Source organism: Acipenser ruthenus, chromosome 17 (assembly GCF_902713425.1).
Source record: "Acipenser ruthenus chromosome 17, fAciRut3.2 maternal haplotype, whole genome shotgun sequence".
In the NCBI taxonomy this organism is placed as follows: domain Eukaryota; kingdom Metazoa; phylum Chordata; class Actinopteri; order Acipenseriformes; family Acipenseridae; genus Acipenser; species Acipenser ruthenus.
The window spans coordinates 23,635,497-23,655,259 of NC_081205.1; the positions used below are offsets into that span (position 1 = coordinate 23,635,497).

Below are 19,763 nucleotides of genomic sequence, written 5' to 3' on the forward strand. Positions count from 1 at the left end.
TAGCAAACTGGTTGTATTTACTGGTAATCAACAGGGATGATTAAAACTCAATTTTGTACACCAATAAAATCTCTTGAGTAATATCTCCATATGCACTTTCTAAACTGAGAACATTTTTGAATGCCTGCGACAGGATTCATTGTCGTTTATTGACGTTAATTTCCACTGTCTTTTCAGTTTATCTTAGAGAGTCACCATTGAAATTATCAGTGCAAGTATTATGTTATCTTGCAAGGGCTGCAAGTGTCTTTTTGGGTAAACATACAACTGAAGTGCCATGTGTTTCAAACAAGTACTTGGGTGGATTTAATTGTTAAAGTCTGACCCTAATTTGTTAGTACAACTTACAATACGTTTTGGAAGTGGGGACTGAGTGATGCTGAAACAAAGGTGACCCATGCCTGGAAAACTGTTTATAACCTGTGAGTTTCACTGTAAGCCATTGCAAAATGCTTTGACAGCACATCCATAATAGACTGGATCGGTGTAGGTATACAGACAATTATACACAAGAAGTGGTTAGAACATATATGTGTGTCCCTTCAATGTTGAGACACACATGGGTTCCCATCTTCCATTGGTGATTGGACTGCTGTGAAATATATTTAAAATGAACAAGCATTATTTAAAATGAGATCTACAAATTGCTTACATTAATGAATGCACTTTTACTGACTAAAAATATGTATTTTACCAAAGTCATACCTCTTTATTCTCTTTCAAGTATTTTTCTTGCTTTGTGTGCTATGTCTTTGTGAAGTGTTTGGCTTCCCTCTAGTGGTAATATACACCAAACATATGCAAACCTTTTCTAGCATTGCAAATCAGCGCTCAGGTCTGGTATTTTATGCATGGAGGCGGCAGATACTTTCATTCTTCTTAGGCCCACGCAAAAATAGAGCAACACTTGTACTCATATACGGTGACAGCACAAATTACTCCAACAGGTAAGAGTTAATATAGTATTTTTATTTATTTATTTTTTACAATTTTTAGTTTAACGAAATATAACTTGATATTGAAATGTACTGTATGCATTGTCGTAGGATAAAAACAAACAGCTTTAATTTATATCTTTTTATTTCAGTTAATCTACAAAATGTAATGGAGATTTTCTTTAAAAGTTGAGAGGTTTGTCGGTGCAAGACCAATTAGTAGATGATAGGTGATTTTTAAAAAACAGAATTGGTCACGTCATGTCACCCAACCCCCCTGCACCCGTCAACTCTAGTGCATAATGAAATGCATGCAGATGTAGATACTAGATCTGTATTACTTATTCAAATAGTTATTGACTTTTCATTAAATTATCCAAAAACACAATATGGTACTAATAATGATCCGTACTCTAAACCTACAACTCTGAACATGGCCTGATCCAAACTGGTTCAGATTAGCGAGAGTCAACTATTTACCTTAAACCCCCTGAATGTTAATGACTTTTTGAGGTACCTCGATAGTTCATTTAGGTGTTACAATGTGAAACAAAACAATAATGTGCACTTGGTTTTGATTTGCGACCTCTGCAATAATTCCACAGCGTCTTCAAACCGGCACCCTGCTGCATGTTATAAAGGGATTATGGAGAACTATGGAAAGGTCAGTACAGCCCTTTGTGTACTAGGTTATGAAGACAACATTACTAACATGAGAGTCTCCTGTGATCTTGTCTTTAAATATATGTAAAAAACCAGAGAGGGTAAGCTATTTCTTTATCATTTAGGCATTAACAGTATTTAGATTAATTGACTGGGCCCACTCGAGTGTTTCCCTGGTGTTATTTTTACCCCATCCAGATTTCCTTAAGTAAGATGCACACTTAGAGACAGTTGTATGATAAAAGTTTATTAGCTGTTCTCCTCTTTTGACAAATGGAATGAATATAGGGTGGTAGTTATTTACAAATGCCAGTCCCAGAATGAGTAATAAAGCTGTATGAAGTTAATATGCAGATATTCCTATATAAAACAATCCTCTCCAAAGAACATGAGTAGGTTTACCAGTCAAAGCTCCTATGATTTAGGATTAAAAGGTTTTTATTTTATTTTATTTAATTTAATTAAAGAACAGATTTTCAAAATTGTTAAAATATAATCTTCTTTCCACACAGATGCCTGTACAATCCAATGTAGAGCTACAATGGAAGATATGACGATTGCAATTTCAGGTGAAAACATACACAAATAGTCCAAATTCATTTCCTTTTTTTTTTTTTTTTTTTTTTTTAGAATTACCCTAGTTAAAAAACATGCACGTCACATGAAAAACCTCACATTGAACTTACATGGGAGGAAAAGAGGACAACTAGCTGTCACTGTTACTTAATTTGCGACAGCTTTATACCAAATACTGTTTTACCCAACCACCAGACCCCATGTTTCAGATTAAGGATGAAAATCTCTAAAGGTATATGCATAAAAAGCAAAACAAAAATGCCAAAGGAGTTGGTAAAAGTAAAGGAAAATGTTATATATATAAATATAACACATGTGTGTGTGTAACTATGTAAAGAAAATAATTCCCATAGTTTCTAGTGTTAAGTAAAGTTCAATATAGTCTTTTATTATAACAAAATAGGCAGTTTACTGAGGGTCAAATATCTGTTAAATCTCTAACTGTGTACAATAGAATCCTTTTTTTTTTTTTTTTTTTTTTTTTGCTATGGCCCAAAGCCTCTTCCATTAATATATGGACTTTAAAAAGTGACACTTTCAACACCACTAACACAACCAGTCATTCCTTATTTAAAAAAAAATGAACCCTCCCAAGCACCTAAAATGATTAAATCTACTATTGATCATAGTGACAAAGCAGTTTAATGATAAGACACTGATTCATGTTAGAAGAACCTGCTTAGAAACATTCTAACAAATAATTAACAGACGTGTACCTGAACCTTTTAAAATGGGCAGATCTATGAGGTTGTGCGAGACAAAAAACATGTAAAACAGAAAGGAGGCTATGATAAATGATTCTGAAGAAACTTTAGACAGCAAAAAATAAAATCATAAAGTCCAAACCATGCTATTAAAGCTAGAACGTGCACATTTTTACTTTGTGTTTTTCTGACCAATAAATGAGACCGTATATTCCTTCCTTTAGCATGAAAACAATACAAATTTAAAAGAAAGAAAAAATATATATATATATAATGCATTTCTAAAAAGTCACCGCCCTTAAACATTAAGGAACTGTACCATAGAATCCTCCTTTTGTAGCCGACCAGGCCATATCCCCCCCTTCTCTGTAGAAAGACAGTGGTGATCCAACCCATCATTTCCACACCACAGTCTCAAAATCGACAAGACACTGGTGTAAAAAGGTGAGAGAGGATGTTGAGACACAAAAAAGGGGTTGTGTCCCATATGACACACACACAGGGAGCAAGTGGATTCTGAAAGAAGGGGTGGAGAGCCATCGAACGCAGCAGGCGAGGTTGGTTTAAAAAAAAAAAAAAAAAAGAAAAAGAAAAAGAAAATCAGCATTCACAGTTTCTCCTTGGCTGGTACCCAGATATAGGGGCCGGACTGCTCCTCGATGATTTGTTTAACTTGGTTGTATATCTCCTCTAGTGTGTCCCCTTGAACAATAGCTGGAAGACAAAGAGAGATGTTGGTCAGAAAATGATGGAAATTCATATGCGCAAGTAGATTCAAATTACATTTTCATATATAAACTAACTTTAATCTTTACAATCATTGTGAGTGGTTAGTGTTGCAATGATGTATACATGATATCTCTACATCAGGAGCTGCTCCTCGGCTCTAGTTGCCTGTGATAGGCATATATAATGCAGGTTAGATCATCCTCTTTATATAAGTAGCCGCCAGCATCATCTCGTGCACAGATGTATTTTTTCAACAGTAAACTCGTGGACAGTAAAAATAATTAAAATAAAACTTACATTTAATATAATATATATAATTCAAATCTACTTGCTCTTTAATACATGTTGGGAATCCCAGAAAAGGACCAGCAATGATTAATCCTGGTAAGAGCTGGTAGTTTTTCAACTGAGACTGTAGCTGGTCAAGTCTGGCTTTGACTACTTGCTTCCACAGTATATTATTAAAACAGTGGTAGTAAAACTCAAAGTGACACATACACCTCAGAACAGTGTGATTGGAAAAGCAGCGGCCTGCTTTGTTGATGTCAAAAGTCTCACAGCCCTATTCACACAATGGCTACTCCAATCTTTAATGCAGTCAAGAAATGTGACCATTCGCCAGATGGCTTAGACTGACACTAAACAAACAGTGACTAAAAACATAATGCTAATTAGATGTTGGTCAAGTTAGAGGATAAATGTTTGCTTTCAGGCAACAAGGTCTTGGTTTTGTCAGAAATTAATCTGGAGCAGGTAGCAAATAGTGTGTTGCCTGAAAGAAGGACTTGTCAATGTTTAATTCATGGAATAAAAACATATTGAAATAAACAGTAAAAATCATCCACATGATTTCATTCCAACAGCGACTGAAGTTCTTCTTAAATTTGTTAAATATAATATAAAAGTGACTTAAAATTCCTTTCCCCTGGACTTCAAACATACATAAATGCTGCATCTGACATACTGTATGTTGCATAATGTAATTACCACACTAAAAATGTAAAACCTGCAATAAAGGCACAGACAAGTATCTGATTTCACTCTGCTAAGAATGTTCCAGTAATGTCTACTTGTTCTCTTCCTCCATCACTTAAAGGAGTTAAGGTTTTCTGTAAGCCTTGCTTAGCATGGCTTACTGTGATGATTCTGGGTCTGTAAGGATCTGCAATCCTTTTGTTGTACTGGAGATCAAGGAGGTTTCATATGCTTTTAAAACAGACAGTTTTAAAATTTTGTAGTTAGGTTGCCACAACTGGACAAAGAAAGAAAACAGAACATAATCCAACCATCATAATGGTCATAGCTGTAGCAAGAAAACAAATTACCCGAACATGTTTGACTTTTTTCACCATTCATTTAGGCAACAAAGGTGACATGTACTTGCGCCCATGCCTTGAGTCTGAATACTGCTTGGAGATGTCTCCAATGTATTTATACTAACAATCCTATCTTAAGATGTTGTTTTACTCTCAGGTCAGGCAGTGGGAGAGACAGGTGCAATAACAGTTATTATTTTGTAGTCCTGTACCTGTGATTCTCTCACCTGCCTGTATGAATGAATGAAACACCTTTTCTTTCCGCTGTACAAACCTGTGAAGTGCTCTGTGAATTCCTGCTCCAGTTTCATGGCTCTCTCGAAGGTCTTCCTGCCTTGCTCTTCTGTCAGCCGCTTATTCATCTCCCTGACGTAGCAAAAACAACGGGCACAGTTCAGATCACCCTCATTTTAATACAGATTTCGTAACCATCTAGGAATGGAAATGTATTCCCCATTAACCATACACATCCCTGAATAGATAATCAAAAATAGGATTTTAACAAGACATCCCATCAGTACATTTGAGTCCCAAATGCTGTCGATTTATTACCATGTGGAATGACTGGCTGGGATATTTGCTTTTTTTTTTAAATTACTGCACAGCAATGGATTTCTGCAATGAGGACATTCAATGTGCTATCTATACAGAAGTTAGTTGATAGTTTTGAGTGGTGTCTTGTGAGCTACATTTAATATCGGGAGGATTTTGATTTACTTACATAATATTTTCTACAGATTTTGGTTTAATGAAAACAGCAATAGGATAGAGCAGTGCTATCTGTAGCCTCTTGATAGCATTGCCTGACACGTCGAGGATACAGTGCTTGCCCTGAAAAAAAAAAAAAATGTTAAGTGTTACATAAAACATAAAATAAAATAAAAAAAAAGGTAGGGCCCTGTTGATTTTGGTACAGCTTTAATATATCATTGGTACAGCTTTAATATATCATATCTAAAAAAATAACTAGATTAAACAGTGTGGAGCAACATAATTTCAATTTAGAATACAGTATCAAATCATACTAAGTAAACAGGGGAACATTTCAACAGCTGTAGCAAGACACTCAGGTTTTTTTCTGTTCAAAGGTTCCAGAAAAGTTGTAACCAATTATGAATCTATGTTCACAGTAATCTTCTGTTGCATACACTTTGCAATGCCTGTACTATGGGAAACTTTTACAAGGGTTCTTTGAGGGGATTTTCTCATTGTGGAACACCATTTAAAATTTACAGTGAACCAAACTATCTTCAGGTTTTTACTCGTAACCCTGAAATGACCACCTGTTGCTCTGTACCTTTTCTGCTACCTCCCGTACTGACTGCACACTGGTTCCGTACAGGTGGTTGTTGTACTGGCCGGCCTCGATGAACTTGTGATCCTGAATGTCCTTCTCCATCTGCTCCCGAGATGTGACAAAGTGATAATCCCTGCCATCCACCTCATAGTCACGCTGTGGTCTAGTTGTGTCTGGAACACAGATTCACATGCTAGAAGAATATTACTCTATATTGCTTTGTAGTATTACTAAAGCTCTTAAGACGAGTGTTTAAATAATGGATATCGACTATGAAGGTAAAGCAGCCGTTTATACCTCAGACCCCGTTATATAGCTCCCATCCTCCCCATAATGCTGTGCACTTGCATTCTTGTAATAAGGTGGCAGACAAAACCTCTTAACTATGGCTCCCGACTAAAGTAATATAAAAACTGGGAGTATCTACTGTACCTACTTTGATTAAACTCAATAATTTTGCAAGTTTAAATAAATGAGATCTCTGTTTTACTACATATTATGAGGACAAAGCTATTGTCAGATGGTTTGTTTCAGAACACATTAAGCATGTATATTTTGTTTAAAATTGTAATTGCACCTCAGGACAATTCACTCATGATGGTTGTAGGCAGCACAACGTGTATTATATATTTTTTCTTTAGATGCAGCGAAAATGTCTTTTGCATGTTTTTAGCTTGTATTTCCCAATACGTTTGTGTATGGAAAAGCTGCATTATTTACTAGGCAAGTCACATTTCAATTAGCTCAAAACGTCAAACTGCTTTGATACAATGCACAAAACATTTATTATCATCACTTATTGCACCCCTGTGGGTTACATAAAGGCTCTTAAAATGTTACTCTTAGGCAAGCCACTTTCTTTTTGCTTACTGTCCCCCTCAATACTTTCCACTGAATTAGTGAATACTCACGAGGAACACAGGATCCAAACTTATCTGGAAACTCTGAGATCAGATCGTCATTTACTCTGTCTTTCATGGGTCCCAAAACTATCACTGGACGGGAGTAGTTTACTGGAGACAAAGAAAGACATTTAGGAGACATGAAAACACTTTAGGTATGGTGCTGTACCATTAGGCCTATTAAAAAAAAACACTGTTAGTGCATATATTGAGGCATTGGTAAATTAGTCAACGATTAGTTTGAAATGGCTCTCGCTGCAACCAATTTGTACATCCTTTTCTATAAAGCAGAATGTAATCCAAGCATTGATGAATTCATTTCTATGCTGTGCACCAGAATCCCCTCTTACCTTCTTGCTGGGTGACTGGCTCGTAAGACAGTACGTATTCCTCCAGGCCACCTGCTTAGAGAGACAGAGCGCAATGCCAATCTTTAGAAAACAACAAAAACCCAAAACAAAACAAAAATCTCAGGAAGCATAACCCATTGTTCTCAACTGAAACTAGCCAAAATCTGTTCACCAAGACGTGACCTTACTATAGAAATTGCAGCTTCCACAATTGAAGAGTATTCTACTCAGATGTTGCTCAGAAGAGCCAGCTGCTAAACATTTTGGCAGGATTACCATAATAAGGTGTGTGTCTGAAAACAAAATGGTTTCTAGAACATGGTACGGTAACAATGTTATTTTGATTTCATTGTAATCTATGTTTATAGTGTTATTTGGTTCTATATCTGTAATTCTTCATTTAATCTAACTAAAAGCAGTCTCCAATTAATATTTAAATATGTTTTGGTATAGAGTACTTTCAAAATTAATACAAATTAGAAGGTCTGCATTATGTGTGTTACTCTTTGTGAGCTGAAGTAGTAAAAAGACAAAAACTAAAACCAAGTTGTTTAAAAACCAAAACTGTATTTTTATAATACTTTCAATAAAAAAAAAAAACCATATAGAATATATTGCTAAACATTACAACTGTAATTATGAGTCTGTTTGTTTTAAATTGTATTTTATTTAATTGTATGTGCCTCGTCCATCCTTCACAATCAAAAACCGGGGCTTGCAGTTTGTGTAACTAACCTACAGAGGGCACTTTACCCTATTGGCTGACAATATAATCCAGGTTACATCCATATTAAATCTAAACAGGCTGAGCAAGGTGATGTGATGTGTGGGATACATGAGTGGATAATGAAAATATGTTGTCTATTTAAAAAAAAAATACTGACATTTGTCTACAATGAAATCTAGTAACAAAGAAACACAAAGGATATTATAGGGGAAAAAAGGCAACACAGACTTACGGTAACTACTTTCACTATCGCTGGCATTAGAGGTTACATGCTCTGAAATTGCAACAAAGGGAAGGTAAGAAAAACACAAAGACTATAATACAGTGGTACTACACATGAGCTCTACAAAGGAAAATCAATATAGTGAGTATGAACACAAACAGAACAGGGGTCCTGGATTGTGAAGAACCTTGAAGACAAATCACTGGGTTCAACGTCAATAACCCTATTATCAAATTATTCTTTTATGATTGCTTTCTAAAGTTCTCTCTACCAGTGTGTTACACAGCACCAAGGAAAGCAACTTGCTTTATCAAATTAAGTCTTAAATGCAACATATTTAGATGCAGCATTTTCTTTTCAAACGTCTCGGAGATTATGGGTGCAGATCCAATGGTAGAGTCGATGCCTCCTCAAGGTTCTCACAAGGCCGAAAAATATGAAACATTTATTAATCTTCTACTGGGAAGACATGAAGGGGCTGCCAATACAGGTGGTTGTAAGAGGTTTCTGTAACGGGCAGTGTTGTGGGATGCACTGCTGTTACAAATTCTGTCCCCTGTCGGTGAGATGAGATGAGATGAGGTTAGAAGCTCTAAAACCACAAATGTAGATGAGCCCGGCTCTTTTGCATTGTGGTTAAGATGCTTGATTGTGGTGCACAGGGTTGCCGGTTCACGCCCAGCCTGTGCCCTGTTACATTTAAAAAATAAAAACCAAAGTAATTAAAACTTTTGGGAACCACATCAAAATAATATCTATAATGGTATAGCTTCTGTACTGAAATGTGTCTGTACTACATATCCTAATAAAGGGTGTGTTAAATTAGCGACTCATAGTATTTCTGAAAATATTTTCAGTTACTTGCATACCTATTTGTTACCAAATAGGATCTCCATCCGTACTGGCTGGCAGAAAAAAAGTATTAGAATTGACACAGCTTTTGTTAAGTTATTTTAATTTAGTGCTACTTAATCCTGACCTCAAGAACCCATTTAGTCCTTGACCCCCACAAGCAGAGGTGGACAGTTGTGGCGATTTGTGTTGTGTTTTTGTGATTCTACACCGCTAAACATTTCACTGAGCCATACTCGAACCCAGGTCTTAAAGTGAAAGCTAAGCATGCTGCACATCATGTTTCCATGGATACAGCTTTAAATTGGACTGAAGAAAAAAAAGTCAGATCTGATTATTGTAACGAGGGGCCTAGATGTAAATGTGAGAACTGATTCACTTACTTAGGCCTTTTGATCCCATGTCATCTGGGATCTGCTGAAGAGTAGTCCCAGGAGAGCAAGCAAAATAGAAAAACAATCACAAAAGACATTTGTTACTGGAATAGAACATGGATCCTACCATTGGGCACAGTTCTGTGGCTGCAACAGGCACTCCGCTTTCATTCATCGCAAAAGCACTGAATTGAGAAATCAAAGGTGCACCTCTAGCACATGGCTGAGCATCCAAAAAAAGCCAGATGAAAAATTGAGAATTATATTTTAAAAGGGCCCTCAAAACAAGTATGCGGCCAGTTCAATTGCCAATGAATTTGCTGCCGAGTCAGCCTGTCGCAGTTCTCAAAGCTGTCTCCATGGTAATAAGCTAGTCCTGTGCTGGTTGACCCCGACCTATAGCGTCTGTCCGGTTCCAGTTACTTACGGTCAAGGTCACTGGTTTCCTGCTCACTCTGGTCCTTGTTCTTGTAGAAAGGGAATTTTCGGGAAAAGAGGTTCTTTTTACGCTTGTCATTGAATGACTGCTGAGGAAGAGAAGGAGGTGCAAAACAAGGGGTGTCTAATGTTTGTGTGAACAAAGCCCAGGCCTACAGGTCTTTGGAAACTGACTCTGGTACCATCATGTGCAGGCTTTCCACAAACAGGTTTGACAAGCAAAAAGAACAACAAAAGAAAGAATATTTTGCTTGAAAGAACACCTGACCTAACTGAAGCATGTATTTTTTTTTTGCCAATATTTTTGTCAAATGAAACCTAGCGCCCTTATTAAAATGAAACCCCAGTAATATGCTTTGATAACACAAATCTGAGTAATTTAATGATCTCTACCTAAGTTCTGGAGGTACATTTGTAAAGCTAGTAGTAGCTGTGTTTAGAAATTAATTAATTAATGAAAAATGTGAAGAGCGCATTGTTAAATAAATCCTGCTCTCTCTTTCTGAAGTCTTCTCAAGTTTTAATACAAATTCACCTCACTTATGTTTTAGAGCAGGCCTTTTGTTGCTTTGTTGTCCCATGAAATCAGATCAAGGGCAAGAGCCAAAAGCATAGCAATGGCTGCAAAGTCAGTTCCATATGTGAAATGGATTGAGATTAAAATAAAATGCATCTCTGTCAGGTGAACTTTAAAAAAAAAAAAAAAACCAATGAATAAGATAAAAACTGAGAAACGAAATAAAGAAAAGCCCAGAAAATGTCAAATGTAAATGTTTTAATCTAAAGACTATTGGAAGAGTCGTGAATTCTTGTAAGGTTATGAATTTCTGCCTAAACCCCTGAGCATGCAAAGAGGAGGAGGTGCAACTGAATGCAAAGCTAATGCAGCAAAAACAAACACACATCTTGTATTTTCTTTTACTTAAAAGTTGATATTATTTTTTAAAGATGTTTTAAAAGCAGCCGATTATTTATTGTAATTGATAGGAAAACAAACTGAATTTAACCCTAAAGCTGCAATGCCCATTTCAAAAGCGTACGCTGTGGATTAAGGAATGTGAAAGATCATTCAAAATGTAAATCGCCACAAGAAAGGGAAGGTTCTTTGAGTTGCATTAAGACTTCAAAAGCATGTGCCTTAATAAAATAACACAGGGTCTCAAACTGATCTACAAGAGGCAGGTATTGAAACTGCTGTCATTTATAACACAATAAAAAGAAGATGATCACTGGCACAGATAATATTACTATATACTAAATGCTACATACATCATCATTAGAGGTTTAATTTTCATAACCTTGGTATACAAATTCCCTTTTTATTTAGTGGTATTTGCTTGCTAACTTGTGACCTACTTTCACTGATGGCTTCCACTAAAGGTGGGATATTTTAACATTGTCCTCGAAAGCCCATTAAGAAACAGTACCAGTACACAATATATTGGCTCACTGGTAGTAACCAGTTCATTTATTAAAATAAAATCAATGAACAACAGTTTAGATTTGAATTTACGGTGGTCAGAAAGCAGGCTGAATATTCATGCTGGAGGGCAATGGCATACTGTGAATTGTTATTTCATGGTTACAAGATGCTTTGTTTTGTGCAGCTTTGGCAGTTTTAGTACGTTTCTTTTACTATTACTGCATATTTGTGCAGCTTCAGCAAACACTGTAGCTTGCATGCAATATTAGCTTTCTGTGTGGAAATCACTTATGGCCCAGAGATTTGGACTGCACAGAAAGGGGCTATTGTTTTTCTTTTTCAATAGTGTACAGAAACACAGAGATGTTGAAGCTCAGGACGTACAGTAATGGCAAGAAGTTGGATCACTTAAGATTAAAAAGCATGCATTGCGTGCTCTGCCCAAAGAGAAATGCTTGGAAAGAAAGCAGAATGGAGCTGTGCAAGTAAAATGCAGTTCTATATCAATGGCAAGCGTATTTTTTTTTTTGTACTGAATAATTCATGCATATTTTTTGGTGCTGTGTTAGGACACATCTATTGTGAACACACAACATATACTGTAACTAAGGTACAGCTTCTGAAATGAATTTTGTTTCTGCAGTTAATTCAGGTTGGGAAACGTTTGATGTGCAGGAACGTCGTCACAAGAACTTGACACACAGGCATCTCAACATGCTGTTAAGTCGGGGGTCATCTTCAGTCACTTTCGCATATTAGTACTTTTTAGACATTAAATCACATACAGTATGTACAGTAGCATACTTAATGGCAAAATCCCTCATCTTTGTATATTCAAGGCACAAATCTGCAGCCACATACAGTGTACATTTTTATATACATATCAAAATGTAGTGTAACTAGACAGACAGATGGATATGTTCCGTCTGTATATCCCTAAACACCGATAGTCTCATAGTCTCAATAGCTAAAAAGTTTCTCTTAACCAAATAAAAATAATAGATTTTAGTGTTAAGCAATTAAATAACGATACAATTTTTTTTTTCTCTTTAAACAAAGAATACTATACATCTGCATCAATGACCTCCCCCCATTTAAATTATGTAGCTTCTTACTGAAAACTAGCTTTGAAAACAGAAAATTTTACCGTACAATACAAAACCAGAACAAGAAAATGCTATCCCCTCCAATCCTCTTGTGTGGTGTACTTACCCCTTTGTCTCTTGATTTTGAATTGAATTTCACCGTCTTTAACCTGGCTCTTTCTTTCTTTTCCACCCTGCAGAGACAGAGAAAAAGGATACGTCTTAAGAGAGCAGCACTAATGCGTATGTGACTCAGTATTTCAATATTTATGCCTTTCCAGTTTGCATTACTTCTTTTTCAGAGCTGTCTAAAAAAAAAAAAAAAAAAAATGAAATCTGCATTTTTATGCAGCAACAGTGTTCAGGGCCCAAACATTGGAAAGACCTGCCTTAACAGTGTCAATAGGGGAGTAGAATCACACCGCAGGATTCCAGGACGGCACTGATTTGACAGTTTGCAAGAAGGTTCTGGATTAATAAGTCACGTGAGGGACAGCCCATTTATACATAAACTGTGTGCTTCATACAATATAGCATGCTTCTATTCTGAATCAGAGATCATGGGGCAATGCATTTATCAGTGCTTTTAGACTCATCCTTTCACCAATCTATACTGACACATACACAGACCAAAGAATTAGGCTCACCACTTGTCTACGTTAATGAGTAAGTAACATGGTATTTACAATCATTCTGGGTAGTAATGTTGCTCCCATTGATTATAATGCTGATACTGTAGCTCTATATTGGAGCAACATAACTCACAACCATGCAGAACACCAGAAAATCATTGTATTTATCTTGCTCTTATTATTACTTGTACTGTGATTCTTGAAGTGTATTTTTGCTTACGATTGTAAGTCGCCCTGGATAAGGGCATCTGCTAAGAAATAAATAATAAATACCAGAACATAGTCATGGGAATGTAAAAATGACATTTAAAGCTTAAATGCTACTTAAGTTTGCTACTTAATGACCAAAATGAAAAACCTTCAGACATAAACCTGCTCTGACGTAGCCCTCCATGAAAGCATAATACGTAATATGTTCTAAATGTCTATGTATGCGGTGCATAGCCAGCATAACGGGAAATCCAGGACGCTGCTTTAGAGGTTAATGGTCACTCTTTCATAAATGGCTTCTGGTCATTTTCGTTTGATGCCACATGAAAGAGATTTTATAGGAGACGATTGGGCAGCAATGGCAAGCAATGACCTTTGATGAAACGAAGGAAATCAAAGCCATATGTTTGCTAATGCCATAACTATCAAGAGTCACAGCTTTTAATGGGGCTTGAAAGTTATTTAGTAAAGTTAAAAAGACATGCAGGATGGCAGAACATTATCATCTTTTAAAAAGATAAAACATTTTGGCATTGGTATTACTCCCCATTATAGCACTTATGTTGAAGATCTTTTGGTTCTTTTTTTATATTTTAAAGTACAATGCAGTAGATCTAACTGTTTCTTCTTGATATTTACTGAAGTCATGTGCCTTAGATGAAGCTTGAACAATGAATCTGAGCTACATCACAGGAATGGATTTTCTACCTGAAAACAGCAGCAGCTTTTAACTCAAGTATAAAATACCAGCAAAGAAACACAGACAAGGAGAACAAGTGATCACTTGTGCTAATAAGGAGGTAAGCACTAAATACATTTAGATAGATAGACATACAAAAACTATTGGCCTTTTCAAACAGCACGTAAACAGACACAAGCTCCATGTGGGTGGGAATAAATGGGGTGGGAATAAATGTGGTTTCTGAATGTACTTTCTGAATCAACAAATAAACATGAGCTATTAAAGCTTTCAATGGAAAATAATTTGATCAAGGTCTACTTAAAAAATGCTCTTCTTAATAATTTTCCATTTTTTATTTTAGTATGGATGTTAAACATATACCTTTAGATAGATAGCTTTGTAGACTCGGAAACACACTAGACCTAAAACCGATAAATAACTGGAAATAGACCACATCATACCTAAATTTGCCAAGTCTAATTACTGTCAAAATAGCTAACTGGTCGTAATGGGTCTTTCTGACAAGGCCCTGCAGTCTGGGTGTCCTTTTAGCACTGCTGCTTCAAATGACCCCTTACATGATCTAACGGTTTTAAAAGCAATGTCGGTGAAATTCGATACCACATACAGTTTAGAATTGTGATGGATTAAGAGATTAAGAGGGAACCTGAATATCAGTGTTACATATTTGATGGATGTGTGGTGCTCTGCTTATGCTAAACAGCTATACTAGAATAGCTCTGGCAATTGGGTAGAAATGTACTGGGGCATTGGGGACAATGCGCAAAGCCTTCTAACTCAAAATTCCACTACAATAATCTTACCAGACCTCCAGAGGGGAAACGGTAGTAAAATTAGCCTGTTGCACTGCCTAGACCCTTATTCAAATTGTTTTGTATTCAACTGCAATATAGTTGGGATTGATTTCCATAACATAAACTAAGAAATTGTTATTGTCAAGGTGATTCAATAATGTAAAACTTTAGTTTTTAAAAACAGAAAAATTATACAGCTGATTTACACTTTACACCCTATGCATTAAACGCTTTTGTTAATGTGTCTAAGAAGCTCAACTCTCATTCGCTAAAGCCGGGTCCACACCTGAGCAATCAGTTGCGCATCCAAATCGCTCTCAAAATCGCCTGCAACGGCTTTGTCCTCACCTGAGAAACTAGTTGTGCAACAAGCTTCCCACGTTTAGAAGTGAGGGTAGCTTTTCTGGCAATTACGCTGACCCTGCTTGTGCTGTCAGTTCTTTCCTTCGGTCTGTTATTATCTTTAGTAAACGATGGCTTCACTAATTACCGATGAAGAACTGGCTGTTATAGGCGTCTCATCTGTAGTTATTTTAAATGCGTTATTAAAAGCAGAAGCGGAGCCATGTAAATGCTAGGCAAGACTTTGGCCGAGGTGTCGTCAGAAATACAAGGCATACAGTTGACATCTTTTTAAATTCACTCTTTACCACAGGAAAGCAAACAAACAAACAAACAAACAAACAGTCAGGAGACTGTAACAACCAATCGTATTTCGCAAACGTGCACGTGATGCATAACGTCACTACAAATCGCTCAGAAGACCGTTTGAAAGTAGAGCTTCTCTACCATTAGCAACCAGTTGCGCAACTGCTTGCAGAAATGTCCACACATAAGCGATTCAGTTGCACATAACCAAGTTGTGGACCTGGCTTAAGAGAAAAATGAAATAGCCTTTTTATAAGCCAGCTAGGCTTTCCACATTTAATATGCCAATTATTTAGACCACATTAGTCATTTCTGCTACAAAAGTCTGTTATGATACATTTTGTGTCAGAGCACAAGAACATGTTGAAGAGTAAGTTGCTTTATAGTACTTTTTTTTTTTTTTACTGGCTAAACCTTTTTATGATGTTTTCTGAATTTAAATTGCAATCATTCAAATACAGTGTTCAGGCACTTCACCTGAGTTCTGCACTTCATTTCTATTTGCCTGTCATATATACATTCATTCATTATATATATATATATATATATATATATATATATATATATATATATATATATATATATATAATTTTATACATACACACACATATACACCCCCCCCCCCCCCCCGATAGAGCAAAAGACCCATAGAAAATCAAATAGGCTATAACAAATACTGTACAACCACTCCCTCGTTTTATCGTGGGCGTCAGAGTCCAATATAAATCCTCTACGCAACCCGCTTTATCTCATTTTTCGTATAAAAAGCAGCACACCGCTTTAATTCGTACTGCGGAGGGTAATTGCTTCTCATCAACTTAAGTCTCCAATTAATTTCATGAGTCTTCTCTCCTTTCTCAAATGCCCAAACTGCTGCATTGAAAGAATCCATTCCCAACATAGGAGGCTTGTTGCTAGGGAGCGGAATTCACTGCCCTGTGACCTTTGCTAGTGCATTGCTTAAAAAAAAGTACGATATTAATGTTTTGGTTTTAATTGGTTTGTGATGTGCAGTACAAAATAACAAACAGTAATTCTAAGTGAAATTGTCTATGTATAGTGCAGCTGTTAGACATGGGCACTTAGACTAAAAATGGGGAGCCAACTCCAGGACCGCAATATATCTGAATCCGCAGTATAGCGAGGGGCGATATAACGAGGGGGTGGGTGTAGAAGAACTACTAAGAGTAACTGAAAACATCATGAAAAAGTAAAAACTAAAAAAAAAATCCCCAAAATGCAATTATAAAACTACTTGCTCTATGTTTTCCGTGGTGCTGCAATACAAGTATGTACTGAAAAATAGACGTCAAAACATCATATAGCACAGCTTTCTAAAAAGACAGGACCTATAGGGCAAGAAAAGGGTTATGAATAGGCTAATGTGGAATGTGGAAATTAAAATGGTTAATTTGTTAAACACCAGTACCCAAAAAGAGGTCATTCTGCCTTCACGACAGGGTTCTTGCTTTGCTAAAATTGGGGTAACTGAGAGCAGCTCTCCGAAGCATGCAGACATTGCAAGCTTTTATCTTCAACAGCATAAAAGCACGGCTGCTTTCTAACATTTAACATCTATAACATCAACAGCCCAGACACATTCCTAATGACTAATGTTACGTGACACTTTAAATGAGACAGCTCATCTTGTTTAAGATTAGTGCTCTTTTGCGCAGACATGAAGCCTCATGAATAGGAAATTTGAAATAAAAAGCCGACAGATGAAAAGCCCTTTGATGTTCTGTATTCTGAGTCCCATGGCAAGATGATATGCATGCAATCAAACCAGGAAGCTTGTGCACGCCATCACTGGTAATAGGGTTACAAACATTGTGAAGAGGCACCTCTCTCTTCACTAAGCTCAACAGGACAGATACCGTAAGCATTTAGAAATTGTCATATTATTTATGTTCTCATGTAAACGCTACAGCAAACTATGAAAGAGCAAGTTATTTTGGAAAAGGAAACCACTGTATAATATACCTGAGCTGTACAGAATTTGGTGTCTTCAGACAGCACTTTTAACAATGTCTCCTGTATGTTGTTTTCAACAGAAACACATTCAGAAACAACATGGGTGTCTAGTTATTCTAATTGAGTGAGCTGGAACACTCAACAGCTCTTAGAATTTCTTATCTAATGCATCTCATTTAAGACCTTCCAAAATTTGCATGACACAAGTAATTATTTATTTTTTTTGTCAATGTAAAACAGGACAAGTTTGGCCTCAATTGGTTGTTTTGAAAATCAACCGCATGAATATTTTGCTCAATTTTTCAGCCGATATTGCCGGTTGGTTCTGAACATTATCTGCAACTTGCTGTAATAAATCCTATTTGTTTTATCCCTTTTGCTGATATCATTCAGATCCCAGCCAAACAGGCAGGCCCGGGTTTCAAACTTTTTACATTTATTTAATAGAGACTCTTGCACTGTTTGCGTCCTTTGCCATCGTCCTTGAACAGAACTGCTTAATGGAAATGCCATGCAGGGACAGAAGGGACTGGAGCTGCTCTAGGTTCCCCCAGCCCCGATGCCTGGTCATCAGAACACGGCTTTTATCCAGTTAGGGATTAGTCAAAGTTCCAACTTTGATCCTGGCAGGGGCACCGCTGCCCTGCCCTGAGCAGACAGGACAGAGACCTGGGACCTCCCGAGCCCATGCAGCACAAGCTCCAGTCCCCTGCGGTGTCCTGAACTGCAGGACCCAAAGTGCAGAGGATTGACGCACTAAATACATTAAGCAACTGTGCCAGCAGCCTCAAAACTCCTGACGCAGAGGACACAGATTTGCTTTTACTGTAAAATATTTCCCCAAACTTAATTGTGAGGTCCTGGTGTCCTGCTGGACCTTCCGGGCTCTGCTGAAATATAGGGCGCGCGTGTGCGCGCACACACACACACACACACACACACACACACACAGATGATGGAATGCAAATGTACAGCTCCTGGGATGAACTGGAAGTGCTTCCACAGAAAGTATACATCACTTAGCACTTCCCTGACAAATATTACAAGAGCTTATATTTTATATATGCGTAGACAGGCATATTGCAAAAATACAGTACAGTAAATAAATATATAAATAAGAACCTTTATTTTATTTTTTTTTTGGGGGGGGGGGCTGAGCTTTACAGGAGCATCCCAAATGGCAGCAATATGGCAAAAAATATGTGTTCCTTTTTTAACTCCAATATATTAGAATACTATATTATTGCTGTGCCACCCAGGATGAATGATCAATACTGTATATAGGAGTTCTCTCTTATAGAGCAGATGGAAAACTGTTAGCGTTTTACTGCTGTAACTTTGGAAAGGATGATTTATGGAAGAAAATCAGGATTTCAAATCACTGCTGCTTTGATGTGGTGAACTGTACTCTTTCCCTTAGAGCATGTCATTGTAATTACTTTTTAAAACATTTAACTTGAATTTACACTGTGGGAGAGGGGGGGTTAGATCATGATACACATGCAGGGGACAGCCATTCTATTTAAACATGCTTCCTTAATGGAGATGCATATAATCGGTTCAGTGTTTAGGATTCAATTCAAATTGTACAACATCAGCAATTAGGTGCCCCAGATCTCAGCAGAACTCTGCAGCATTTAGATTGAAAGGGGTCATTCTTCTGGACGATTTCTTTTGAGTTGGGTATTACTGTGAGTTGTGGATATAGGCTAGTGGACAACCATCTACATAGCAGTGTTTCTTTGATTGCTATTCATTCCTGCCTTACCCAAGTCAAACGATGCGCAGTATCTGAATCGGTGTTTCACTGCGTATGCTGCATATTAGATTTAATGATACAAGCAGATTTAGAAACTTTATTTCGTGGACAGCTTAAACCCGTCCAACTTTTCTTTTTGTATTTTTATCTCCTCCTGATCTCCACGCAGAGTCAGACAGGAAGAGATTTAACGGGGGGAATTTAAAATCCAATTAAAAACGCTGCGCTCACCTGCGTTTGCTTGGGATTACTCCAATCTCTTCGCTCTCTCCATCTGGCGTGACCTGCCGTGCTTGCCACCACTCGTCATCAGAGGCATTGATAACATGCAGAATGTCCCCAAACTGGAAGTTCAGCCCTTGACTCGGGAGCCCGCTGTCCTTGGTCTTATCATAGTCAAACAGCGCTCTAAAATAAAAAATAAATATGAAAATGACAAAATACAACAT

General features: G+C 37.0%; 1 protein-coding gene across 1 annotated transcript; it reads right to left on the reverse strand.

The window, feature by feature from the left end:
- Positions 1 to 2,197: 2,197 nt before the first annotated feature.
- On the reverse strand, positions 2,198 to 19,763 carry LOC131698000 (disks large homolog 1-like). Its single transcript, XM_058990493.1, has 10 exons — positions 19,546 to 19,763; positions 12,722 to 12,788; positions 10,076 to 10,175; positions 8,432 to 8,473; positions 7,473 to 7,523; positions 7,132 to 7,233; positions 6,221 to 6,393; positions 5,645 to 5,754; positions 5,198 to 5,289; positions 2,198 to 3,592 (listed from the first exon to the last, which is right to left on the reverse strand). The coding sequence occupies exons 1-10, from the start codon at positions 19,761 to 19,763 to the stop codon at positions 3,486 to 3,488; spliced, it is 1,062 nt and encodes a 353-aa protein (XP_058846476.1). The 3' UTR covers positions 2,198 to 3,485.

What these genes read in the sequence shown, in the direction of transcription:
- LOC131698000 (XM_058990493.1), bottom strand. Translation starts at nt 19,763, where the DNA reads ATGTTGTATTTTGTCATTTTCATATTTATTTTTTATTTTAGAGCGCTG. An exon ending in GTAATCCCAAGCAAACGCAG is followed by an intron (nt 12,789 to 19,545) that starts GTGAGCGCAGCG and finishes CTGTCTCTGCAG; the next exon opens with GGTGGAAAAGAAAGAAAGAG. An exon ending in AAATCTGTAGAAAATATTAT is followed by an intron (nt 5,290 to 5,644) that starts GTAAGTAAATCA and finishes TTGCTACGTCAG; the next exon opens with GGAGATGAATAAGCGGCTGA.